Source organism: Sabethes cyaneus, chromosome 2 (assembly GCF_943734655.1).
Source record: "Sabethes cyaneus chromosome 2, idSabCyanKW18_F2, whole genome shotgun sequence".
Lineage (NCBI taxonomy): Eukaryota > Metazoa > Arthropoda > Insecta > Diptera > Culicidae > Sabethes > Sabethes cyaneus.
In genome coordinates, this window is record NC_071354.1 from 168467557 (window position 1) to 168495306 (window position 27750).

At 40.3% G+C, this 27750-nt stretch overlaps 1 protein-coding gene across 10 annotated transcripts in view; it reads right to left on the reverse strand.

Moving 5' to 3' along the window:
• The window catches only part of LOC128738253 (la-related protein Larp4B), a 71480-nt gene extending 44772 nt beyond the window's left edge, over positions 1-26708 (reverse strand). For 4 of the 10 annotated variants that reach the window (XM_053833256.1, XM_053833257.1, XM_053833255.1 and 1 more), the window contains exon 1: positions 959-1290. Coding sequence is in view for 3 of the 10 variants with exons in the window: in XM_053833250.1 (XP_053689225.1) it covers positions 9937-10513; positions 24272-24745 (1051 nt within the window). In the remaining 7 variants the exon portion in view is untranslated. Of the gene's footprint in view, positions 1-825; positions 1291-9936; positions 10514-24271; positions 25493-26238 lie in introns of those variants that run through there. The other 6 variants (XM_053833258.1, XM_053833254.1, XM_053833250.1 and 3 more) reach the window with 5 other exon arrangements.
• Between the last annotated feature and the right edge of the window lie 1042 nt (positions 26709-27750).

Sequence of the window (27750 nt, forward strand, 5' to 3'; positions counted from 1 at the left end):
AATAAAACAACTCATATTTTATATAAAATATTAAACTTCTGTTCATTAGCGTTTAAGCACGTTAATTCACGTAGAAAAATAATTTGTAAATGCAAAAGGATTCTGTACAAATTCAACATATTATAGACTAACGGGTTACTCGATATTTTTTTAATTCTAACTGCTTGATCTTTTAGTTCAACAATTAACTTTGTTCTTTCTAAAAAACAACCTGCTTCTGTAAAAAAATTGTAAAATCAAAAATAAGTATTTTAGGCTTTATTAACAATCTAGTAGAAACAAAAGGAGTATAAATTCGAAAGCAGTTTTTATGCTTGAACCTTGAATAAAGTCAACGGAGAATCAACTGATTTTACTTTTTGTTTTTGGTTTGGAGGACGCACTAATGAACTTACTAAGTAGTAGTTGGTTTTCTGAATCTATATACAACCTTCTTTAAAATGTGTTGATTGAAAATACTTGCCGCACTAAGATGTAAAACATCAAAAAGTAAAATGTAAACCATTTTTTAGTCATTTTGTATAATTAAATCTTTAATTAAACTTTTGTCACAAATTTCCGATTTTAATACTGGCAACACTATATTTACTTGAAATCCAGCCGATGTGGTAGGTGTCGTAGGCAGATAACGTTTTCGCACTCACACTACTACAACGAAAACTGTCAAAATGGTCAAAATATCACATTATCGGTTTCTTTCTATCGTCACTGAAATATATTTTTCTCTTTTATACAAAGGCAGCACGAACTGTACGGGTTTTCGGTACGGCGATACCACTTTCCAAAACTGCAGGGAGGCACGTTTTCAGGCGATTTTTTACTAACCCCACCAGCAATTTTTGCGCATCCGGGATCGGTTTTTCTAGATATCACAAATTCAAACTCAATGTAGAAATAACTTTAGCTGCTTCAATTCGACTTTGACGAAATTATTAAATTTTAAAGCAAAAAAACTCACTGCTGCATGCGAAAGAAAAATGTCCTCTTCCGAAGAGTTGCACACTTCGATGGTACCGAAACGAAAAATTGAAAAACACTTCACTGCTGGCTTGGAAACCAATTTGAAAACATCCGTAATCAATAACCGAATGCGTCGAAAATTGCGACTGTTATTTTCAGAACTCTGTACGCAGTAGTACGTAGATAAAATTCCGATTTTAGCTGCTGTCTGCTGCGATAGGTCTGACTTCCACTTCGAAATCACCACACGAGACAATCACCAAATCACCAAAATGGCCGCGCACAGAGTACTTTGTTGCTGCTGTACCTGCCTGCACAGCAAACGAGAAGATCACACCGTCTCCTGTTCGTCGTTGGCGACGTTCGTTTGCAGTGTGTTTGTGTTCTTGCAATCTTGTGCTACCTTGCCTGTGACTCAGTGAGCGAGAAGTATGAAGGAATGATATTTGCACTCATTCATGCACCCGCCAAGTACAGTACGAAACGAGCAAAATATAGTATATATTTTCCTCTTTCACGCATGCATAACGTCACATTGAAGTATACCGGGATGCTAGTTTGATCAATGATGTGCAGTATTAGGTTTACACTGAGAAAAATAACAGCTAACCAAAATCAATAGCATAGCATCAATTTAACAATCAACGAGTCGATACTGGACTACAGCAAAGTTTCGTTAATTGGTGGTTCGTTAATTGGGCGGTTCGTTAATTGGGTGTTCGCTAATTGGGCTATGTGACAACTTGAATGTCAAAATTGTATGGAATTTTCGAGTTTAGAAATTTCTAACAACTGTCAGTCGGCCCAATTAGCGAATCAGCTGGAGTGCAGTCGTGGCCCAATTAACGAATTCAGGCTGTATCAGATTAATTTGTTTGACTTCAACCGCAATCAAAATTTTAAAATCAGCACAGCCAATTCTGAATATATTTTTATGGTTCGCATACCATTCGAATCACCAAAGATGTACTTTTCGTATAGTTTTCGTCAAAAGTTTCAATTTTGCGAGCAATTCCTGGAATTTCCACGTAAAGTTGAACATTTTTTATAAATTCACTACAGTTTTCAGCACATGGGATTCTGGATTCTATTCATCCGGACGAAAAGAAAAAGAACGTTTAAAACCATTTCACTAGCATAAAAACACAGCGGAGAACGCACTGATGACAGCACCAACTAGCGCACAGATAAAGAACAGATCAATAACAATGAGCAACTTTGACAATGAAGTTCCCGATTCACAGACTTGATACAGATTGTTAGCATAATGTTTACCACAATGAGTCCTATAGAAAAACAGCGACACTGGCATTCTATATATATTGATTCTACTTATGCAGCTGATGAAAGTTAAACCTCAATTACATTAGGCAAGTTTGCTGGCTGCTAGGAAGCGCGTTTCCGAGTTAATTGTTAACCCGCTTAGTGCCATCTTGTTCATTAGATCAATAGCTAGTTAGACGGACGATCGTGAGGTGACCGATAGGTGGAAGCAGCACTTCGACGAACACCTGAACGGATCATATATTTACACTGCGGCAAGTCCTCCAAAAGGGTTGTGAATACAAAGTTCCCACGCATCATTTATTCGTTGACTTCAAAGCCGCATATGATACCATCCACCGGAAAGAGCTATGGAAAATCATGGACGAAAACAGCTTCCCCAGAAAGCTCATCAAACTGATTAATAAATTTACGATGGATGATACACAGTGCTGTGTTCGGATTTCGAGTGGATTGTCAAGTTCATTCGAATCACACAGAGGGCTTCGTCAAGGTCAAGGTGAGTTAAAATAGGTGATCTAGTTTTCATAGTTTGTAAAACATAAGTGCGCGGAACGATTGTTTAGCAACCATCGACGTTGTTTATACATTCAACAGTTGCCGCTTTGGAAATTTCGGTGATCGTCAAGGGTAACCTAGCGGGGGTGAAAACAAATTTGAACGTCAGAAAACCTCTCTTGACTAACCTTGGTCAAGGTGATGGTCTTTCATGCTTGCTGTTCTACATAGCGCTACAAGGTGTTATGAATTCGGTGAGATTCGGAGGCGTATTATCAGCGGAAGTCGTGCTTACTATGGGCTCCACAAGCAATTGCGGTCGAGCAGACTAAGTCCCCGTGCAAAGTGCACCCTGTACAAGACGCTTATTAGACCGGTTGTTCTCTACGGGCATGCAACATGGACAATGCTCGAGGAGCACCTGTGAGTGCTCGGAGTTTTCGAACGACGAGTGCTAAGAACGATCTTCGGCGGCGTACAGGAGAACGGAGTATGGAGGCGGAGGATGAACCATGAACTCGCACACCTCTATGGCGAACCCAGTATCCAGAAGGTGGCTAAAGCTGGACGGATACGATGGGATACGAGGACATGTTGCAAGAATTCCGAACAACTACCCTGCAAAGATGGTGTTCGCCTCACATCCGGTAGGAATAACACGACCAGGAGCGCAGCGAGCAAGATTGTTAGACTAGGTGGAGCGAGATTTGGCGGAGAGTATTCGATGTCCGAGGAATTGGAGAGCGGTAGCCCTAAACCGAGTTACATGGGAAAATTTTGTTTAACAGGCTTTGTCTTAGGACGGCAAGCCACCCAAGTAACAACGGTAGCTGAATTGCAAGAGCAATGGCTGTTTACGGGTTGGTTTAAGGCGGTCAAAGCTGCATAAAGTACGCACTTAAATGATGTTTAAATAAACGATGTTTAAGCTACTTTAAGTTTTTCAAACGAGTTCTCTCCCAAAAGCTGATAAACAAGCCTAATAGCGGATTTTTCTGCTAAACAATCTGGTTCTAAACAGCCATAAACATCAAACCGTTTTACGGCTGCTTAAAGGTGTTAAAATGTAGAGTGGAAGCTTTCATTAGGCTCACAGCTTTCAAACTACTTTAAGTCTGCTTAAGGGTGATAAAGTGGCTTTACAAACTTCTACCAAGTTTTCTTTCGGCTCACAGCACACATACTGTCAGATCATAGAATTTCGCAATTCGGCTGACAGCAAAAGTTTGTCAGTTATCGACATTATCGACTGCTTCACGCTAGACGGGCTAGGCTTCAGGTGTAAAGATATTCTCACTGTCTTTTCTGCAGATGCGAATGGGGCGGATCATACGGTGAGTGCTGATGGATCAAAAGATAGCGGGTTCAATTCCCGGAAAAAAGACATGCATTTTTAATTAGCTAGCTTACTTGTACGAATTAAAGTTATTTAAAACTAAAAATATATATCGCGTTGACGGCGAAATAAAAATGACGCGTTACATTTTTTTAAATTTGAAATTAGATTTTTTTTGGCTGCATAAAGGTTGATGAAGCGTTGATTAAGCGACTGGAAAAGTAGATTGCAAAACTATTTCTCGTTCTAAAAATAGAATTGACAGCATTGCGCAAATTGGTTATTTAAAAGTGCAAAAAAGTTTCTATTAAGCTCCATTGCTGCTTCGAAAGCAGCTATTAATTAGCCTGAAGCTTGATAAAATCACCAGATTTAGATGTTTAAGTGCTGAAAAAAGGTTTTCATTTCTAAACCTAAACCATAGATTAGCCACAGGTTGAATAAAATCAGCTATAAAAGCGTTTGATCAGCCTGAAATTGTTACTTGGGCACCTAAGTAAGTAAGTAAGCTAGTTAATTGAAGCGAGTAGACATGATGACATTAGTTGAGTTTACAATCAACTCGCAACCTTGCTTGCGAGCAACCAGGCTTATATAATTGGCTAAAGAAGCTTGCTCAAAAGAAAATATTTTTCTCTCGTTCCTCTTTACTCAAGTTCACAGTGGTCTAAAAACAAAGAACGTGCGCAATAGAGTTTAGAGTGGGAAAACTTTGGTTTTGGTCGTTCCTTGCGGGCTTCTAATGAAACCTGGATTTAGTAGCTCTTATAATCTAGTTTCTAAACAAGTTTGTTAAATTTACCGCCGTCTGCGCATAGTCCAGGAATTCGGGGTCAAAGTTGGGGTATTTTTGACTTTAAAAATTCTGCAGTTCCTAAACTATCAAATATAGACTATCTTCAGCAAAGTTGAGTATTTTTATTATTTGTACAACTTTGTAGAACATGAAACAGTCATTACAACAACTACGCAAAAAGCTAAAACAGAAAAACTGATTTTAATGATTGATTTATAAGCAACAGGATTTTTTTTCTTCGCTGAAGAGATAGAAGGTTATTGTCTTCAGCAAAATTCCTTATAATAATATGCTCTAAAACTTTGCAGAATACATCATGGTGCTTAAGTGAAACTGAAGAACAATAAAAATGTTATTTCACTTTTAGGAAGATTAACCAAAAATTGAACATTACCAAACGACTGAGCTTTTAATTTCAAGAAATTCTTCCAAAGTTCCATAAACCTAAAACCAAGTTTTCCCACTCAAAACTCTAATGTGCACATTTTTTTGGTTTTAGACCACTGTGAAGCTGGGGGGTTCACGACCGCTACAGCCAGACCGCTGTGATATCAAAGCAAAGCAAAGCCTAAGTAGGTGCTACATTCCGTTATCGAAACTTGACCTTCTGTTTTTATACGGCAGACTTCGCAGCCAACTGTTAGAGTGCAGGACAACTGCAGGGACAGTTGCCACGATCCTATTGATTCTAACAGCCTCTCCCAGTCGGGATACGACGACTGGCTTATTAGGCTAGCTTCATACCTCGGGGCCAACTGGGAGGCTGTGATACCAAAGGTCATTAATATCTGCGATCCACAGGGCCTGTGAGAAAAGTTAGGTTCAAATGTGGTTATAATTGTGTCCCATTGAACGACTTGCTATTAAACGGAAAAAATAAATAATCTCGGTTTTCATTAACCACACCGATTCGCATTCCTCAATTTCCTCGAAAATAGTTGACAGCACCTAAGCCTAACTCACTCAAATAACATATGGCATTGTTATTGTCTTTCAAGTAACAATATCGTGCTGTGCTAGGCTCTGTATAAACCCTCACAAAACCACTGTGATTTTTTTACTCGAAGAAGGAAAACCAACATTTTTGAGTTGTACTAGGAAGGAAGGAACCAAACCAGATATTTCTCCAAAAGTCAAATTTTTAGGTGTAATTCTTGAAGCAAATCAAATTGGAATTTATATTTGAATCTAGTAATATCGATAAGGCTACAATTGTCAGGGCAGGAAAACTTTTGGAAATAAATGAGAACTTAAGGGGGCATAGTACTTTTTCAATTCTAAAAAATCGAATTTTTTTTAATTGTTTATATCAAAAGATTAACATTTTTAGCATATGTGTTTGAAGCCGTTTCGATGAATTCCAAAAAATGACAAAGTTACAGTTATTTGTACCGCGCATGTCTGGAACGATTGCACGGCGCATAAAAACTTCAATGCCGTTTTTCTCGAAACCAGGTTTTTAAAGTCGGTACCATAAATATCTCAAGAACGGCTCGAGCAATTCTCATGATTCTTTTTTTGTTCTAAAGCCAACACAATTATCTAGTGTTTGACCCATCCTTTTTTCGATATTGCAATTTTTGTATTTTTTAGAAATGTCAATTTCAAGTCAATTTTTTCGACTAAAAACCTTACTTTTATGTTTGAATGTCCGTCATTTTGTTATGCGTTCGAATTTTTAAAAAAGGATGGGTCAAACACGAGATAATTTAATGTACTTTCATGTCGTTTTTTTTTTTTCCATGTGTGGACTCATTACTGCGACCAGTATAGTTGATCTATTGTAATATCGCCCGGGTGTTTGTTGTATGACCTGCACTGCATTTCTTTTTGCTATAATCGCTATTGAGTGAGCGATATGCTTATTAAATTTATGCGTGCTTGTGTGTATTGGGGTTTACCCTTCCTTCAAAGCTTGATCTACTTTACCCACTTATTCCTCGCTGCCAGCACTATCCCATATTACAGCCGTCCCTGGCGAGGACTCATTCGTACCTCTGACCAGTACACTTAACTATAGGAGGGACATTTGCACTGTCAGGAGGCTTCAGTGGGCAAATATAGAATTCAGCACGAAGGAAGGGTAAATTGGAGGGGCCTGAGAATAAACCCATGCTAAAGTCACTTTGACATCGAATGGCTTGATTCTACTAAGATTCGAACCCACGACCACTCACTTGTCAAAGCAGACTCGGTAACCTTGCGGCTACGGGGCCCCCCTTCCCTTCATGTCGTTTTAGAATTTTTCATTTCGGATAAGTCCCCAAGCGCCAATCCATGGTACCACAATTCATGTTTTTTCGAATGATCATATTTAAGGGCTCCGTAGGGGAGGAGGGAAGAGGTTCCCATGCATAAACAAAATTGTAAATATTAGTAAAAAATACAATGTTTAGAATGCAAAAAACCCGAATCAATTCGCCTTCCGCGTTATTGAGAAAAAAATATTTGAAATAAGGCCAAAAATATGGTGTAAAAAGTACTATGCCCCCTTAAACCTAAAATGATTCATTGGATCTACACGGCAATAATGAGACCCAGGCAGTATAACTTTGAACGATTATTCCATGTGACTGCAACAAGTCGCAAGAAGTGGGAATTAGGGGGTATATTCAACCAGGATCGATTATCTTCTACACTGACATATAAGACATCAGTCTATTTAGAACAAATTATATAGATATAATCTGGCAAAAGGAAGTCGCGCACTTTTCCACAAATGAACCGTTATAACCCCGTTTTTGCTCTCAGGACACCAACATGGTTCAATGTCTACGATCAGAAGAGGACGGAGTGATTTTGCACTTGAACCGAATTGTTTACTATCACGAATAATCGAAACGAATAATCTCTCAAATAAATATTGGACCTTTTTCTAAAATTTGTCGTCACGGTTTTGAGAAGCAAAAGCGTGCTTACATATGATTGGTTAATTATGGACAGTGTTTTATGTGTATGCTTACTGTAATAGTACTTTGCTAAATATGATCTTTTTTCCATGCGAATTAATGCGCAGAAGATTTTGGGATCGATCGGGGGATGAAATGGGGAAGGCAAATAAGGAGCGTCCAATATAGCTCTAGCTATCCCAAGCCCCTACCTAGCGCCTCCACGTGGCCATACCCGGTAATGCTCTATTGAGTAGCCAAGCTAGGAGGTGCGATACTGTGTGGTTCCCGGCTGCCTGATCTCATAATCGAGGTTTTGGGCAGAAGGTGGAGCCTCACGATCTGTGAAAACTTTGACCAATACGAGTGTTAATACTGCACATGGATATTGGATACCAGAAGAAAAATCAAATTAATTATTAGAAGCATTTATGGAAACTGAAAGGACGCAACTCTATTCCATTCGAAGGAGCGCTGGTGAGATTGTTCTATTTTTACGCATATATACCACATTTCATAAATAAACTAGAATCGGGAAGAGGGAGGGACCATCAGAGCACTTGTTTGAAGCGGTGGGCCTAGGGAGAATGAAACAGTCAACTTTCTAGGGTTAATCTTGGCCCGATTAACAACACATCGTGGATAATGAGCGGGCTCTTCTCCCCACCTGCTGGAGTCATTCTGCATTAAGACGGTTTATTCAACGATTGACTCAGGTGACTTAGCCCTTGGAAGGAGATTCTCTAAATCCCTGGTACGTGTAAGTGATGTTGCTTATCGACCAATTCCCTTTTGGCCCTTCATACAAGAGTTGGGAAGCATGACCAATCGTTGAATATGTTCAACTCTTTTTGACATGATAAGCTCATTGCTATGGACGGATGTTCTGCTAAGGCAGCTGGTAGTACCATATATTCATATATTCAGAAGATTTTGGGATCGATCGGTGCAAAAATATTGAAAAGCAACCAGCAAATCGTTGACTTATTAACGCACAACACCGATTTTTTGGAATGAATCTTTCTATAAGATGTAGTCTTGCGTTAAAAAATAAGCATCAGAAATGTGGTTTTTGATTTACCAAGCATGGGAATTCGTTATACCATACTGTTCATGTGGCCGATATAGGCTCGCAAACTGCTGAACCGATTTTAATTAAATTTGTCATACACATTGCGAATCACTGAATACGAAGATTTTTTCCCTTGTATGGACTCATCACTGCGACCAGTACTGAAGATCTATGGTGATGCCTGGGTGTTTGCTGTAAACCTGCACTGTCACTACCATCGCTATTAAGTGAGCGATAAACTTATAATTTTATAATGCGTGCTTGTGTGTATTGGGTTTACCCTTCCTTTAATGCTTACTCTACTTACCCATCTTGTTCCTCATGACAGTACTGTCCCCAATCATAGCCATCCGCAGCGGGGCTGAGCTGTAAGAGTGACTTTTTGCGCAATCAAGAAGCTTCATCAGAGTAATATAGAATCCAGCATGAAGGAAGGGTAATGAAGGGCCTGAGAATAAACCCGTCCTTTGAGTCACTTTGACATTGACTAGCCTGGTTCTACTAAGATTCGAACCCACAACCTTGTCAAGCCAAATTCGGTAACCTTGCGTCTACAAAGACTTAGACGAAGATAGATGATGTACTAACTATGTATTGCATTTATTCTTTCATTTAATCGTGTTTCCTTAATTTCCAATTTTCCGCCTATAATTCATTCAGACTAGTTACTCAATTTTGCGGCAAAATACTAGCTTGCTAAAGAATATCTAGAAATTAATATATAATAATGTAAATTATATGACTAGAGATTAATTGTTCTCTCTTATATAAGAGGTTGTATATAAGAAGAGAAAGCTAAAATTCAATGTCTTTTCCTGATAAATTCATTAAATATCATAATTATTGGAAACTCGATACTATTCTTTGTACCAATCATTGGCTCATTTTAGCAAAGTGATAGTTTTATAGAAAACTAGGCAGTTGTGTTCAGCAATGAATCATTACGATTTACAGTTCAATAATTGAGATAATAAATACCAACTATATTAAGCGTGACTTAAGTAAAGCCTGCTGATAGTAACACCAAACGCACTAAAATGTTTTTTTTTTGTTAAAAAATTATCTATAGATAGAATACACTTACAAAACTACATTCACCTACCTGTCGCTGCAGTGACGGGTTTCACCGTGGCTGCTGTATAAACAGGATTCGTCGAGGTGCTGATGGCAATCGTTGTTGGTTGTAGCATGGTCTGCACTTTAGTTACACTACTCATTTCAACACCTGTTGCGGAACTTGCGGAATGACCAGAATTCCCGATAAAGGCAAAGCTCGGAACGGGAGTAGCCATTGATATTGCTTCTCCGCCGTTGTTTGCTCCAGCTCCAATTGCTTCAATCACGCTTAACAGTTCGTTATGCCTGCTGGAAGTAGTGTTCGATGCGGTAGGGTTGCCGGAACTAACGCTTCCACTACCGGTACCACCGAAGGCTGTTATCACATTGGGACTAGTGGTACTACTAATGGCACTGTCGACGTATTGCACAAGCTGTACAGGTTGTTGCGGTTGATGGTGATGAATAAAGTTCACTGTAGAGGACTGCGGCTTTGGATATTCAACTATTTCCTCGATACAAGCGGGACTAACATTGTTAGCTGAGCTGCTTGCTGGGACAGTCGTAAAGGGAGTCACCGAGGTTAGCTCGTACGCAATGCAACTCACTGGTGTAGGCGTTAACTGCAATGAGAAATGAATTAAATTACGCATTAAATCCCGTATATGAAGATATATGCAATAATATATTCGATGAAATTGGCGGATACAAAAAACGATTATATTGATTTATTCATGCGGAAAAAATAAATTATTTTTGGATATACATAACACGGTGTTACACGGAAAAATACTTCTCAAATGACCTAGTAAGTGTACGTTGTTAGTCACACTTAGTACATCATCAAAACACATTTTAAATCTTCCTAACACCCCCAAAATTTCAAGTTATTACGAAAAAAAAACGGTTTTGGCTAGGTATCCACATACTATCATGAATAACTCAATCATTTTCCAAGCAATTTTAAGTTTTTTATACATTTTTGAAAAGCTTATAGGACAAGCTTTCTAGATACATACACATTCACGATGGTTATACAAAAGTTAGATGAATTTTTTTTAATTAAATATAAAATTTAACTAAAAAAATGAAATTTTTCTCACTTTAGAGGTCTTTAAAGTGACCTTAAAAATTCCTTTGGTCAAAATTTCAGCCACATCGGTCAACATTTGCGTAATTTGAGACCATTTTTTAGAGTTGTAGAATTTCTTGCTTTTCATATATTGCCCCATTATGACTATTTAGACTACTGGGATAATCATTTATTGAACCAAACCGCATTTTGCATTGTTAATCTGACAGTGGTTTTTAGTTTAATCAACTTATAAGTTTGACTTTTTTTTCCTTCTTGCCCTTCTTTTTCACTTCATTTTCCTTGAGCGAAATCGTGTGCAAGATTCGACTGTGGTAATCGTGTAAATCGGGGTAGTCTAAATAGGGGCAAATGTCGCAATATCACCCGCCTAAACATACGACTGAGCATCTTGTACACGATGTAAGATTAGGCGGGTGATATATGAGAAGCAAGAAATTCTACAACTCTTAAAAATAGTCTCAAATTTGCAAATGTTGACCGATTTGGCTGAAATTTTGACCAAAGTCTTAGGATTGAATATAAAACAAGTGATGTTGAACTCAGGAATGTGGGTCATTTTTAAGGTCACTTTAAGGACCCCTAAAGTGAGAAAAATTTCATTTTTGTAGTTAAATTTCATGTTTAATTGAAAAAATCTCGTCTAACTTTTGTAGAACCATAGTGAATGTGTATATACAGTGGTTTACCGATTTTATCTACCCATGCGAATATGGCCGTACACTGTCCACACGACACGAACGTAGAACCGCTAACGAGAAGGAAGTGTTCTATTTGCTGCTGGGGGCGACGTACGACAGCTGTTCACCTCGGGACATCAAGATCGTCATCGACGACAAGAATATCCAGGTTGGTAGGCTAGCGATGTAAAGGCCGGTGACCGGGCTTAATGAAGTAATTTGTGGTTTCGTCACTAACAAGAATGACATTAGCTGCAGATCGGTTATGCAAGAATGAGAGGGGAGCGAAGAGGATCCGGGTGTTTGATATTTGATGTTTTATTATTCCTACTGCAAACAGCCTCAGCGAGGGCCCCAGCTAATGAAGTAATTTGCGGTTTCGTCACTAACCAGAATGACATTAGCTGAGGATCGGTTATGTAGGAGTGAGAGGGGAGCGAAGAGTGGAGGAGAGGATCCGGGAGTTTGATATTTGATGTTTTTGATATTATTCCTACTGCAAACAGCCTCAGCGAGGGCCTCAGCTAATGTCAAAAAATCCTTATATGTGTGCGTGGTGGAATACTTCATGTCAAAAAATCTTTATATGTGTGCGTGGTGGAATACTTCATAGCCTACCAAGTCGCCATGCACAATAACGGCCGGTGATTAGGGATGGAAAAACTATCCTTAACTACTGATAGTTATCAGTAAGCAATATCACTAGTATTAAGTAAGCAGTTGGATAATCAAGTTTAATCAGTTGGATTAAACTTATTGGTCGGTAGCTGCGAGCGATAGACGAAGATGACACAATATATCGTCGTCATCGTCAGCAGCTTAGATCTGGCTCGGGGTGGCTCATGCTATTTTAAGCAGTCGTCCCATTTAACTCGAACTTCCGGCCACTTGGTGCCAATTTCCCAGTCGTCTCAGAAGTCACAAATTGCTTTCAAACTGGTCGAGCCATCTTGCACGTTGAGCCTCCCTGTTCCTGGTGCCAGTGAGACAGTCGATTGCACTGTCGTCCGGCATCCTTACGACATGTCCGGCCCATTGTAGCCTACCGACTTTCGCCAGATGTTCCTTAGGAATATCGCCAAGCAGTGCCTGTGGCTCTTGACTCATGCACCTCCGCTACTCTCTGTTTTTATTTCGCTGAATATCGTCCGCAGCACTTGCCGCTCGATTACGGCTAAGAACAGGTATATCCTCCATGAGCAGCCTCTCGGCTTCAAGTCCGTTCAACATCTACTGGCCTAATAAGAGTTTTGTTACATTGTCAGCTTCGTACGGCGGCGTATGTTTCTTGATCCTTGCATTTTGCGAAGGGCAAAGTAGGCCTAATTTCCCACTTGAATGTGCCGCAAGATCTTCATTCTAATGTTCCCGCTCACTAGCGATCCCAAATACATGAACTCGTCTACCACTTCTAGTTAGTCGCCGTCAATGGTTACCGTCCGTGAGAGGGACGTATTTGCTTCCTTTGGACCTCTTTCTGTGATGTATTTGGTTTTCAATGCATTAATTTTTAACGCGATCGTCCTGGATTTCACTTTCAGTCTACTGTAGACCACTGATAGACATCAAAAAAGCGAGGTTATGCTCGCTCGTGCAAAACCTTATAGCTTTCTCGGACGATGGTCGGCTCTCTGTCAACCGCATAGGTACCAGATCTACCGGTATTTGCAATTTCCTAACAACAAAAGGCCTTTTTGGGTGTGTTCGTTACATAGCGTTTTATCATTAATTTACACTGAGGGATATCACTTCGTAAATTAATTAATCTTTTTGGGTGATAACCTGATTCTACTACAGAGGGGTCAGTCCCAGCGTAGTGGTTAGCATTCACGCCGAGGACCCGGGTTCAAATCCTCACCCCGCAGAAGTCACGAATGACCCATGCTGGTTAAAGTGACTATAATCAAACAAAAAAAATCTAATACAGGAGTGTTTACAAACGATAATACCTTTCCGGTTCCCGATCTCTGAGAGGTCCGGCGAGAAATCGGGCAGCTGTCTGAAGACTAATAGAGCCGCCGCGCAGGTAAGAAGCGAGTCCCGACAGAACTCTAGAAAAATGGAAATGAACCACTAACAACGGCGGGTGCTCTCCCCGCTCTAATTACGTCGGATATCCTCAATAGCAAGAGATTTCGTTGGGAAGTATCAGATAGGTTTTATAGGGGTACGTGCTTATACGGATGATTTTCAGACTCCGACAAATACAACAGAATTGTCAAGAGTACCACGTAGCCATGCCCAGGTAACTAATAAGCATTTCCAATGCAATTTAAATGCAAGCCAATAAGCATTTAAGTTGTCTTAAATGCTACTTAAATGCTATTTTAGCAAAATATGCGGCTACTTTTTTTTTTTTGTATGCCAGAAGGGCATTGGGTTAAAAGGCCACTGCGACAGTCTTAATGATCGTCTTTTGTGGCAGGCCCCGATTGCTGTACACAGTTTACGGATCGCTCATACCCATTGATGGAGTTGAGCGGAATAGTTGTAATCCTGTGCCCCAATTCGGTACTACATGGTTTATAAAGCCAATGACCGTTTTGGGATTTAGGCTCCATACCTGATATGGAGTAAGAAGGAAACTTCCTGAGAAGTTGTGCCTTGATAATGCAAGAGCTCCGCAATAGCAGAGCAGATGCGCTGAACTTTCAGGTTCAGAGTTACAAAAGCGGCAGGTGTCAGATGATACCTTGCCGATATTCTTTAAATGATAAAGAGCGGGGCTGTGTCCTGTTAGGAGTCCCGTGATCGTGCGTAGTTCACTACGAGTTAAATGGAGTAGTTTTTTAGCTACTGCAGGGTTTGGGTAGATAAACTGTTTAGCTTGTCTACAACCCTGTGTTTGATTCCAACGGGATGCTATTTCTAGCATTTCCCATGTCATCAGTTCGCCTTTCACGGCGGATGTGGAGGTGCCCAGAAACGGTTCAGGACCAATAAATTGCTGAGCTGATCCTTGTCTTGCTAGGTTGTCAGCAAATTCATTGCCCTCGATTCCGCAGTGACCGGGCACCCAAAGTAATAAAACTTTGTTTTGGCGGGAGAGTTCCCTCAATGCTGTGCTGCACTCCCAAACTAATTTGGACACGCATTTGGCGGACTTGAGAGCCAGTAGTGCTGCTTGGCTGTCCGTGAAGATACCGATTTTCGCATGCCTGTACTTTCGTTTCAAGCATATTGTCGCACAGATGTATATGGCATATACTTCTGCTTGAAAAACGGTGGGCCACTTTCCTAATGAGATAGTTTCCCTGATGCCGGGTCCGTAGACTCCGGAGCCTGTGCAGGCCCCCATTTTTGAACCATCTGTAAAAAAACAGATAGTTCCAGATGGAAGATCTGGCCCTCCATTATTCCACATTGAGCGATCTGTTTCAATCACCTCATATGGAACGTCCATATTGGGCCTGGCTTCCATGCAGTCAGAGACTGAAGTTACTAAGGGTGTCAGATTGAATTCCCGAAGTATGCGAAGATGACCGATTTGGTCACCTTCGAGTATGGTTTTACTCCTTTGCAACCGTAGTGCGCCGAGCTCTGCTTCCTTCTTCACATGAAGATGCAAAGGCAGTAAGCATAGCATTGCCTCCATGGCTGCAGTAGGTGTTGTACGCATGGCACTGGTAACTGTAAGACAGGCCAGGCGCTGAACTTTGTTTAGTTTGGCTTGGGCTGTCACCTCATTCACCTTTGGCCACCATACGACTGCAGCATAGGTTATCCTAGGCCGTGCAATAGTAGTATATGACCAGAAGGCTAGTTGAGGTTTCAATCCCCAGGTTTTGCCAAACAGTGACCTGCATGCCCAGATAGCCGAAGTTGCTTTCTTAACAGCATAATCTAGGTGGGCAGCCCAGTTCAGTTTTTTATCGAGAATTATTCCGAGGTGTTTGACTTCATTACTGAAGCCCAGTCTGACACCATTCAGTATAGGCGGAGTAATGGTATGTTTCCTTCGCCTAGTGAATGGTATAACGACTGTTTTGGTGGGATTTACATTAAGTCCCTCTTGTGAGCACCATAACATGGTGGTGTTTAGAGCTCCTTGCAAGCGACTTGACAGTACTGCGTCAAACTTTCCTCTGACGATAAGTACAACGTCGTCGGCGTAAGCAATGGTCTCATAACCAAGCTGTTACAGCTTGTGAAGGAGTGCGTCGGCCACCAGTGACCAGAGCAGGGGGGAGAGAACTCCTCCCTGTGGACATCCTTTGATCACCGAAATCGTGACCGACGTATCTCCCAATGATGCTGTAATTTGTCTGCTCGAGAGCATTGCTTGAATCCAGCTCATTGTAGTGTGGTCGATTCTCTTTTGACAGAGAGCCGTATTAATTGACGCAAAGGACGTGTTATCGAAAGCGCCTTCAATATCAAGAAAAGCACAAAGTGCCGTCTCTTGATATTTGAGCGATTTCTCAATTAACGTCACTAAGCAGTGCAGTGCGGTTTCCGTAGATTTACCGTGTTGGTATGCATGTTGATTTACATGTAACGGAGAGTTTTTTAAAAACTCATTGCGGATATAGTTATCCGTGATTTTCTCCATCAGCTTAAGAAGCGTTGAAGTCAGACTTATCGGTCTGAAAGCCTTAGGCGCGGCTACTTTACTGCTAGCCCTCTTATAGTGCTGACCATGCTTGTTTGTAGCTAGTTACCGACAAGAAGAATTTAAATAGAATTGTGGTTGCCAATTCACAACAGTTATACAGTCAAAAGGCTGATAAACAGCAACCTGCAGTATGAAACGCCAAGGATGTTAATAAACAATTGATTTACTGCTTATATTAACGCTTATTGGTTACCTGGGTGGGTCGAGCGCGGGCAGTTATGGCACGTGATCAAAGCTACTCTGGAACGAGCGATTCAAGACGCGTGTTTCGGGGGTTCTCTCCAGTCGCTTTGAATCGCGCGTTTGGTTGCGGGTAGGAAATGGACTGTGCTGTATGCTATCAAAGACACCTCAATTTTGGCATTTGGAATGTCAATAATAAATAATCTATAATTAATATTTATGCATTGGAATTGTATCTTTTATTTCTAGGAAGTTTCAGTTGGAAAAAACAGGTTGAAGCAAGTTATGTCCTTCTCTAAATCTAGTCAAATCGTCTGCTTTCCCGGTGACACAGATATTATCGGCAGAACATATGTGGCGGTGGCTGAACAGTGTACCAGACTAAAACGCGAAGCAGAAAAAATTGGGTTAAAGGTAAATACGTCTAAAACAAAGTACATACTGGCCACCGGAACCGAGGCCGACCGATGCCACTTTTTTTTCCTTGTTGGGGACCTTGGACCACTGCGACCAGTTCTTTGATCTATTGTGGTGTGTCCTCTTTTGCTGTATGCCTTTACTTATGAACAGCTATTGTTATTTTAATTGAAGGCATCATCCCAACACGGTAATATGTTGAGAATAAATTGTACTACTTTCTGAGGAGCACTAGCCCATATTTCCGAAAGCTCCAACAGTCCTTTATCAAGAAATTTGCGCCTTTTATTGAATAATGCCGTGCATTCGCACAGTATATGATGAGCACTTTCACACTCTAGATTGCAGAAACGACATCTATCATCATTAAGCTTTCCTATTACCTTCAGATGATATTTGCTTGGACAATGACCAGTAACCACTCCGCTAAAAGTACTCAAATCTTTTTTTGAAAGATTCAATAGCTTTTGCGTGATTGAGGCATTTGGCTTAATAAACCGTTTTGCATGACGAGCTGATAGAGTATTATTCCAGTTTAATTTGACCTGATTCTCTTCCCATTTTTTCAGTTCCATCTTGCACGTACTATTGGATACCCCACAGAAAGGTTCGGGACTAGGGATGCTATACCGGTTTTACCGAAACCGGTTTTACCGGTATTACCGGGCTATTTTCCAATACCGAATTACCGGTTTTTCCACGATCAAAAACCGGTATTTTCGGTATTTTTTGCATGATCAAATAACAACTCAAGAAGCCTGAATCGCTGGTAAAACATTTGAAGCATAGGGTGAACTTAGTTTCATGATTGAAGGTTTTACAAATAATAACTCAAGTATGTAGTTCTTCCAAAGCGAACATCCCAAAATACCTCACCGCTGCCAGCATAGAACCGGAGTGCCTCGTGTTTTTCAAGCAGTCGTCTCCATTCAACTCGTTTCACTCCATGGGCTACTCGTCGCCAATTTCCCATTTGTCTCAGAAGTCGCAAATTTGATTGAGCCATCTTGCACGTTGAGTCCCTTTGTTGCTGGTGCCGATAGGGTCGTTGAAGAGAACTGTTCCCGTTGCACTGTCTTCCGGCGTCTTCGACCTGTCCACCCCACCGTAGCCTACCGACTTTCGCCAGCTGTACGATGAATCTCCCCGAGCAATGCCTTTAGTTCGTGATTCATACGCCTCTGTCACTCTATGTTTTCAATTTGTACTCCACCAAATATCATCTGCAGCATCTTCCGATCAAACACGACGAGGGCGCGTATTTTCACCGTGAGCGAAGTTACAGCTTCAAGTCCGTAAAGAACTACCGGTTAAATTAGAGTTTTGTACATTGTCTGCTTCATATGACGGCGTATGCTTGTGGATCGTAGCGTTTTGCGAAGGGCAAAATAAGTCCGATTTCTTGCTTGTATGCGCCAAATAATTAAGAATATTGCGCAATAGAAGAAATGTGCGATATCAGTGAAGCTGTTCAGAAAATCTTCAGTGAAAATACTCTGTTAACTCTAGAGAAATATCAGAACACAACACGGAAAAGAAAGTCCTTCGGTTGCTAGTACAAACTGGAATAGAAATAACTTTATGTTTAGTTAGAATAATCTGTTGGCAGGGCCGAGACAATTCTGCGGGCTTCAATCATCACTTCGATCTTTTCTATCAGATCTGAGAAGCAACGATACGCTTTACTTAAGCGATTAGGAATTCATGAAGAAAGAAGATTTTGTCGCAGTGCTAGAACCAGTCTGCTGCTGTCGAATTGCTGTACCGGAAAAATTTCAAACTTTACGAACTACGAACTCTAAAACTACTCTCGGAACACCTTTCAGGTACCGCACAACTGCTGTTCGATTTACTGTATCGGTAAAATTTCAGAGAGAGCTCGTATATTTAAATTTATTCGTTTTATAATTAGCCGCACTATTCGTGATGACTTTGAAATATTCTTCAAGGCTTCAAGGATGGTTTGATAATAAAATTCTGCAAGATTTTATTATTTTAAAAGTCAATGGAATAAATTCAGAAACGGAGCAGGCAGATGAACCAAATCAACTGAGCTTTCAGTTATAATTTATCATAAATGTCAGTATCTAAGAAGCTTATCAAAATAAACTCTTGAACAAGCGTTTTCCTAGCCACTTTTCTAATTTATCGCTAGGAATTATTCTTTCTTAATCTGTGAACACCGAATGAAGATTCTCTGCCTCCGGAAGATTTTCATTAAAATTTGTTCCCGTTTGAAAGATGTCACGGTAAATTCTCTTCGCATTGTTAAATATTATTATTTTAATGAACTAGTTCAATTAGTTATGCCGAAAAAATTCAGTACCATTGATTATGGAAACATTCTCTTCAAATCATACAATTTTTAAATGCAGTTTTCAAATGTTAACTTTTACCGGTTTTTTACCGGTTTTACCGGTATTGCATTTATCAATACCGAAAAACCGGTTTTCAAAATACCCCCCGGTATTGGCATCTCTATTCGGGACCTATAAATTCCATTGCAGATCCAGATCTGGCTAACTCGTCTGCTCTTTCAATACCTTCTATACCACAGTGCCCGGGAACCCAAAAGAGGTTTACCCTGTTGTGTGTAGATAGCTGTTGAAGCAGTTTTACACAGTCCCAGACTAATTTGGAAGTGCAAGCAACAGATTTTAGAGCTCTCAGAGCTGCCTGACTGTCTGAGAAAATACAAATATTTGCATACCTATATTTTCTCTTCAAGCAGATCGAAGTAGGGTAATGTCGTTATCGTCGGGCCACTGTTATGGTCGGGTCACGACGATTTGTTCAGTTTTAGTAACTCGTGATACCTTTGTACAAGTATTGTAAAATTTCTTACTGTGACAGCTAACTTTTCACAATATTGTGAGTTTCAATCGTGTATTCAAAACACGCGTGCTGAATTCACTGATAGAAACAATACAAAAAAAGTTTTGCAGGTGCAGTTAACTTTTCTTCAAGAAATGATTCATGAAATGCAATTATCGGGATAAATGCTGAAAATGTATTAAGTGTGTTGTGCTCTTTTCGAAGGCTATTAAAAAATCCCGTCCAGTTAGGTAGGGTAGGTTGGGTAGGGTAGGTTGGGTAGGGTAAGGGGATAAATGCTACAAAAGCGCTTATTGTAAAGGTCGGGCCACTTGTGTAGCCATGGTTGGGCCACCATAATTTAGGCACAGAAGCGCAATTTTCGCTAGAGAACGTCAGTCGCGGGAAATGTGATGAAATAAAGCCTAATTAGTACAATAAAAACCTAGGTTGTTGTTGATTTTTCATTGCAGTAGTACACATCGGAAAACGCGATTGTAGTAATATTGATTTTACAAGATCACCAAAAATTTCGCAAGGATGTTATTAAAAATAGGATATTTATACTTATATGGGCCGTTGCGCATGAAATTCATTCTTTTGATGTCTCTACATAGAGTTTCAATACGTATTTCTTGGATTAAGAGCGGTGGCCCAACCTGTACAACGTGGCCCGAGTATGGCAACATTTTTTGTCTTCACGTAAATGCCTATAACTTTATTATTTTTTAAGCAATCAGTTCAAAATTTTCCAGAAGTATAGCTTATTCTTAGACCTTTCCAACTATCTATTTAGATTTTAAAAACCTTTTTAAAACCGAAGTTATGGGCGAATGTCAAAAAGGCGGCCCAACCACGACGACATTCCCCTACATTCTAGAATAGCATATATTTCGGCTTGAAAGACCGTTGGCCATTTGCCCATTGCCACTGACCTATTCAGACCAGGACCAGTAATGCCAGCCCCCACTCGGTCTGCCAATTTCGAACCATCAGTGTAAAAAGTTATTGAACCATCTCTGACATAGGGGCCCCCTCGTTCCCATTCACTACGATCTGGTTCATGGATGCTAAATAAATGGTCAAAATCGAATTTTTTTTCCATTAGAGCTTCAGCTTGAAAAATAAGAGGATTAATTTCAAATTCCTTTAGGATACTTAGGTGGCCTTTTAGATCACCACTGAAAAGATTTTTGGTTCGTCTGAGTCTTATCGCGTTTTTAACGGCATCTAGTTGAATGACCTGAGATAATGGTAGCAGATTTAATAGAGCATCTAGGGCTTTAGACGGAGTAGTACCCATTGCTCCTGTTATAGCGATAGTAGCGAGTCTTTGCAGCTTTCCAAGTTTAATTTGAATCGTTTTTTGTTTCGTTTTCGGCCACCAAACTGATGCTGCGTATGTGATTCTAGGTTTCACTATAGCCGAGTAAATCCCAATGTATCATTTTTGGCCTTAGACCTCATTTTTTACCGAAAATTCTTTTACATGCCCAAAAAGCACTAGTAGCTTTGTTGATCACTTGTTCGATATGTGTGTTCCAGTTGAGTTTTTTATCTAGAGTAATTCCAAGACACTTAGTTTCTGTAGAAAACGGTAGAGGAGTTTGGTCTAAGTGCAAAGTTATGAAATTAGTTTTATTTCATTTTGTAAATGGTACAATTGTGGTCTTACTAGGATTTATATTCAGTCCTTCTTTTTTGCACCATGAAAGGGTGAAACTTAATGCTGTTTGCATTCGTTCTGAGGCCGTTGTATCAAATTTGCCACGGACTATAATGACGACGTCGTCCGCAAAACCAATCACTTCGAAGCCTAGTAATTCCAGGATTTTCAAAAGGTCATCTACCACCAACGACCAAAGCAGTGGAGATAAAACTCCCCCTTGTGGACAACCTTTAACAGCTATAACTTTTAATGAAGATTCTCCACGATTGGAGAGTATCTTTCGATTTGACAGCATTTCAACAATCCACTCAACCAAGCAGTTTGCAAAACCATGTCTTTTCATTGCATTTTCCATTGAGATTTATTAGCATTATCAAATGCTCCTTCTATATCCAGAAATGCTGCTAGTGAGACTTCTTTGGCTTCAAAAGTTTTTTCTATTTTATTTACGATAGAATGGAGAGCAGTAACTGTTGACATGCCACTTCGATACGCGAATTGATTTTTACTTAGAGGATTTTTGCAGAGTATCACACCTTTAACATATTCATCAATCAGTTTTTCCATTACTTTCAGGAATATGGATGACAAGCTAATTGGTCTAAATGATTTTGGTGAAGATTTGTCTTTTTTGTTTGCTTTTGGTATAAACACTACTTTGGCCTGTCGCCATACTGTAGGAATATATTTCAGCAAAAGACTTGCTTTGTATAGCTTAGTTAAAGCAGGAACGAATACAGTCTTGCTTTTTTGAAGAAATATTGGCAAAATTTCATCAACTCCTGGAGATTTGAGTATGGCAAATGAATCAATTGCCCATTTTACTCTTGGGTGTGTGAAAATTTTATTGGCCAGACTTTCATTCTCCCTATTAGATCTTTCTGATCTATACGGCGAGTCGTTTGGTCTAGTCTCAGCACACTTGTCCATTATTTCAGAGTTTGAGTCTGAAATGTCTAACGTTTGATTGGGAACTGCTAGAGAATCTGGAAAATGAGTTTTCATCAGTACATCTAGCGTTTCCTTTGTATTTGAAGTGAAAGAACCATCACTATTTTTGAGAAATCCTAAGCCATTAGAATGAGATTTTGAGAGAACCTTCTGAAGCCTACTAACAACCGGGACACTTTCAATGTTTTCACAATTGAACCTCCAATCCCTACGTTTAGATCTTCTGATCTCTTTATTGTATTCAGTCAGGGCCTTTTTATATTTGGACCAATTTGATGTGATTTTGGCATGATTAAATAATTTCCTGGCCCTTTTCCTTAATTTCTCTAGCCTATCGTTCCACCACGACACATCCCTGTTTGTAGAACGCCTTTTTTCCGGACAACTCAAACGGTAGGCTTGTTTAATTTTGTCTATTAGAATTTGTGAACCCTTTTCCAGTTCCTGATAACAGCTTATTTCTACTGAAATTATCCCGCTCTCACCCTCAAGCTCCGAGCTGTAACGTTCTCAATTTGTTTTTCGAGGATCTCTATAGTATTCCTGTAACAAGTCATTTGCAGCATATTCAAATAAAATTTGACTATGATCAGATAACGATATTTCATCTGATACATGCCAGTTCTGTATTTTATCAGAAATTTTTGAGCTGCATAATGTTAAGTCAAGAACTTCTTCCCTGATTGAGTTAGTAAAAGTTGGAGAATTGCCCCTGTTACATATATCAATATCATGCTGAGAAAAATATTCGAAAAGTGACTCACCTCTCTTGTTGATATTTGAGCTGCTCCAAATTGTATGATGGGCATTCGCATCGCACCCAATAATAAAGGCCTTATTATGACTTTTGCAATAGGAGATAAAAGCTGTAACCTTTGGTGGTGGGACATCATCACCGACACCGATGCCACTTGGGCAATAGCATAATAAACGACGGCGAAGAGTTTGAGATAGTTGACGAATTTGTCTACCTTGGTAACGGCGGACAATGATACCAGCCGTGAGATTCGTAAGGCGTATTCTCAGCGGAAGTCAAGCTTACTATGGGGTTCACAAGCAATTGCGGTCCAGTAGACTACGCCCCCGTACAAATGTACCGTGCTGAACGGATACGATGGGCAGGACAATTACCCTGCAAAGATGGTGTTTGCCTTAAATCCGGTAGAAACAAGACGACTAGGAGCGCGGCGAGCAAGATGGTTAGACCAATTGGAGCGAGATCTGGCGGAGAGTATTCGGTATTGGAGGAATTGGAGAGCGGTAGCCCGCAACCGACTAAACTGAAGAAATCTTGTGCAACAGGCTTTGTCTTTGGACAGCAAGTCACTTAAGTAAGTTATTTCCTCCATTTCCAGTTACCCCATATTTCTACCTATTCTGGAGTAGCTTATAGTTTCATTCAAATCATAGAGGGTTTGGGCAACATGCAACTGGTTCTGCATAGAATTGTTCCCTACCCTATTGCCAAAAAGAAAAAATATACGTTTCCACTCAACAAACATTTTTGTTTAAGAATAGCTTATTCAACTATCGTACATTTAATACCCGTGGAACAAGTGCTTGATTAGCTATTATAATGTAACAAAAATGTTGCTTGGGCAGTGCGGTAATAATAAAAAAAAACACTGTTGGAAGGATTTCGCAAATCTTTGGTCAGATTCGGACGTGAAAAAATTGATATTTGATCACATTAAGTAGTGCGACTGCGCCAATGTGCCAATAAAACGATCAAATAACCGATCGATTTATCTCATTCGGAGACACAATTCTGACTTTAATTTTCAAAAGGTCACATAATCAACCCTTTTGCATTCGGAGACACAATTCTGACTTTAGTTTTCAAAAAGTCACATAATCAACCCTTTTGCATGAGTTATGCGACCTTTTGAAAATTAAAGCCAGAATTGTGTTGAAATTAAAAGATACATAGATGCAAACAATGAAACAACAATCAATTACCTTTTGTATTATGTAGCATCTTGGATTATAAGCAGTGCACAGATACGTTCCATTCGCGTCCAGACAGAGTGGAAGCGGATCCAAAATCGGAGGTGTCGCGATTGCCCGATGATGCAGTTGATGAGATATTGAAGAATGTGTTGCTGCTGGTGGTGGTGGCAGAGGAGGCGGAAGCGCTGCTACCGGTTGGTAGGTTCCGGCAGCGGCTGTCGTGATAAGATTCAAATTACAATTGGCAGCGTGATGGTGATGATGATGAACGATCCGCTGAGGAGTAGCAGCTCGTTGGTAGTTTTGATGGTGGTGAGGGAATTGAACACCAGGGATTAGACTGGTGGCGCCTGCCAGGGTCGATATCTTTGGTGTCACGTTCGAAACGGTCAGATTGCTGCTGTTGCTTCCACTGCTGCTGCTGCTGCTGCTACTGCTGGCGGACGTCGTTGTTACTATCGGTCGATATTTTCGCAATGGCATGGCCACGACCGGATGACGATGCAAGGTGCTCAAATCACGAACAAAGAGGAATAAACTCAACAAGTGTGTATCACCATCTTTCACTGGATAGTGTTATTGCTTCTGGAGAGTTTCAGTTGCAATACATTGTAACAAATAATGCACTACACTCAGTTGTGTATTTTTTCTAACGATTAAAATCACACGAACGTTGCGTTCCATTCCGTATGTTCTTTATTTACATCAATCGTAACATACGCCAACGCTTATACAGTCACATTGTATCCAGCTGGCGCACACTGAATGTGGGCAGGGTCATTTGAAACGGGGGTTGGGGAGAGCACAAATCACGATGCACACTCACCAAAACAGGCTCTCGCCAGCGCGCAATTACGATAGTGTAACACGTTCTGGGGGTATCTCACACATATTCATCCACTTGCAACCTATTCCGTGTGCATATTCGGTCTAGCCTTTGTTGCAACAAACAACAAATAAACATCGCATAAATCTAACTTTGATCCCCTATTGCAATGATCAAAATGTCTCTACTGTAGGTTCCAGGATGCTTTCCAACATCAAGGTTATCTATTTCTACCACTACAGTTAAAGAATTAAAATCCTGTCCTTTCCGTTAATCACTAATCACAAATTTTATCACACTGCACTCCCCGCATTTTGATTGCTTTTTCTTCCAAAACCTCCTACACAGCCTTTTCACAAATATCCAATCCGATACAGTACTCAATAATTCGTCTGATAATCCAACTACCTCGTACAATATGTTTTCGTATTAAAATAAGCGTTGAATATGTGCATGAACGCGACGCGTATTCCGATTACCCTTTTGCGAAGTTGAAATATGGACGCAGTGTGAGCTGATTCCCGACGTCGATTCGTCACGATTTTTCACCTCACCGCGCTCCGACAGCCCAAACCACCCCTTTGAATTGAAAAAAAAACGCGCTGAGACGTGTGTGTTGTTCTGTTGTTGAAACACGCTCACGGAGGAAAATCCAATTTTCTCGCACTACACCAGTTGCTCATTTGGCATAGACTTCTGCTTTTGTGCTAGCACGATACTTACATCCCGCACAGTCGGCAAGTGTTGGCTCAGGGATTTTAACGGAGATTGATCAGATCGGCTTTTACATTTCATCTTAAACTTGATGACATTAGGATGGTATTAGAACATTGTTTAGCAGCTTATCGTTAATGCTTTGCAAGGGTTTTCGACAAATAAGGTTTTCTTTATTTCTAGAAAAATTACCCTATACTTCCGTTTTTTAATATTTTGGATTACTGTGCAAAAACTATTGACGAATTTTTTTTTCGGGCAGCAAAACCGTTCAACTGTAAGTGAACATAAACCTGCTCAACGAACATAAATCATAAAATTACTAGAACTGACTCTATTTGGCCAACGTTTGCCCGACTGTGCCTTGTGCGCACACAGTTTGATCGAGCTTCTTTGTGCGCTTCAACATGCCACCCTCTCGTAGTCCAACACTCACTCTCTTCTCGTGCGTGTTTCTGGACCCAAACTGCCACCCTATTGCCCGCTGCACACCAACAGTGAAAATATGGATCTCATTTTCCTATGGGAAAACTCTCGTTTTGTTGCCGCGTAGGAGCACGACCTGACTGGAACACAAAACACTATTGGTACCATACGGAACAGAAATTCTGGTTACTTTCCGATCGTTTTCCCGTAATGTCAAATCCGACGAACCACTGAACCTTTTTCAAAGGGCAACGTCCTATCCGCTCCGTGTGTGGCCACCGGACACCAAAGTGATTGCCAGATGCTATTTCAGTTTTTGGTGTCAAGAAAATTTTACATTCACCTTCACTTCACAGAATTTTCTCGTCACGTCAGTAGACCGATTTCGATCCGGTTAAAGTTTATTGGATTCCGGATTGAAATCCGTGTTTTCCATCCAGCAATGGACACTAATGGCAACGTTTGACACTTTGGTGGCTGTCTCGGTTCGGCTCTGCTGTACTAGTAGAGACAAGAGACGGTTCGATTCACTGGCGACTGATTTCAGTATTTGCGAAAATGCTTGCTTTCACTCATTCGGTTATGTAGCAAAAAGTCTAGCTCTCACACGGACCGCTACACCATTAGAGCATTCAGACGGTAGTATGCATGGTCAGTAGTCAGAGTCAGAGTCACAGCACAGCAAAGCAGTAGGTAGCACAAGCACGGATTATTTGGGAGATTGAGGCGACAAGTGGTTGCAGGCATCAAGAGTTCCTTGCTGTGTGTGAGGGTCGTCACTTTAATGGTTCACGACCGCTGCCGAGGGTCGTTCGTTGGGGGTGGTTTGGGGGGAAAACACTCATTGGTTGAAGCTGAATTGCATACCACAGTTGTGTGTATTGCACAGTTTGATATTACTGTTGGCTGGTGTAGTGAGCTCAGCTTCTTGCTGCTGCATTGGGCTTGAACATACAGATGAATCTGAGATGCTGGCACCGACCTGACTAGAAAGGAACGCGCACGCGAGACAAAGGTTCTCAACCACGAGCATGATGCAATAGTGCAGCTGGATGAACGCAACCCATGCATTAATGTTGTTTATGTTGTCGTGGACAAGCCAGCTGATTTAGAGTGCAGAAAAAAACCAGCGAATATTCACGATTGTTCGAGCGTTTGAAAGTTTTAAATGGCGTATTTCGGAGAGGGGTTTTGATATTCTGATTACATGCAGCTGCAGGCACCACTTTTCCGCTAAAAAGTGGAACTTTTGTTGTACCAATCAAAAATCATAAAAACACTGCAAAAACAAATGTAAATTTTTTTATATATGTTACAGTGTTACAGTTACAGTGATTTGATTGTTAAAACCCCGATTTAATCCACCTAGTGGTAAATGGAACCTTTGTTATACCATTAAACTTGTTATTTGATAAAGAAATCGTCACGCCTTCGGTACATGATTCAACTATTAGTTAACACTGTGCAATTTATTTCATATAACCTCGACTGAAAGTTAATAAATATAAAGATTTATTAATAC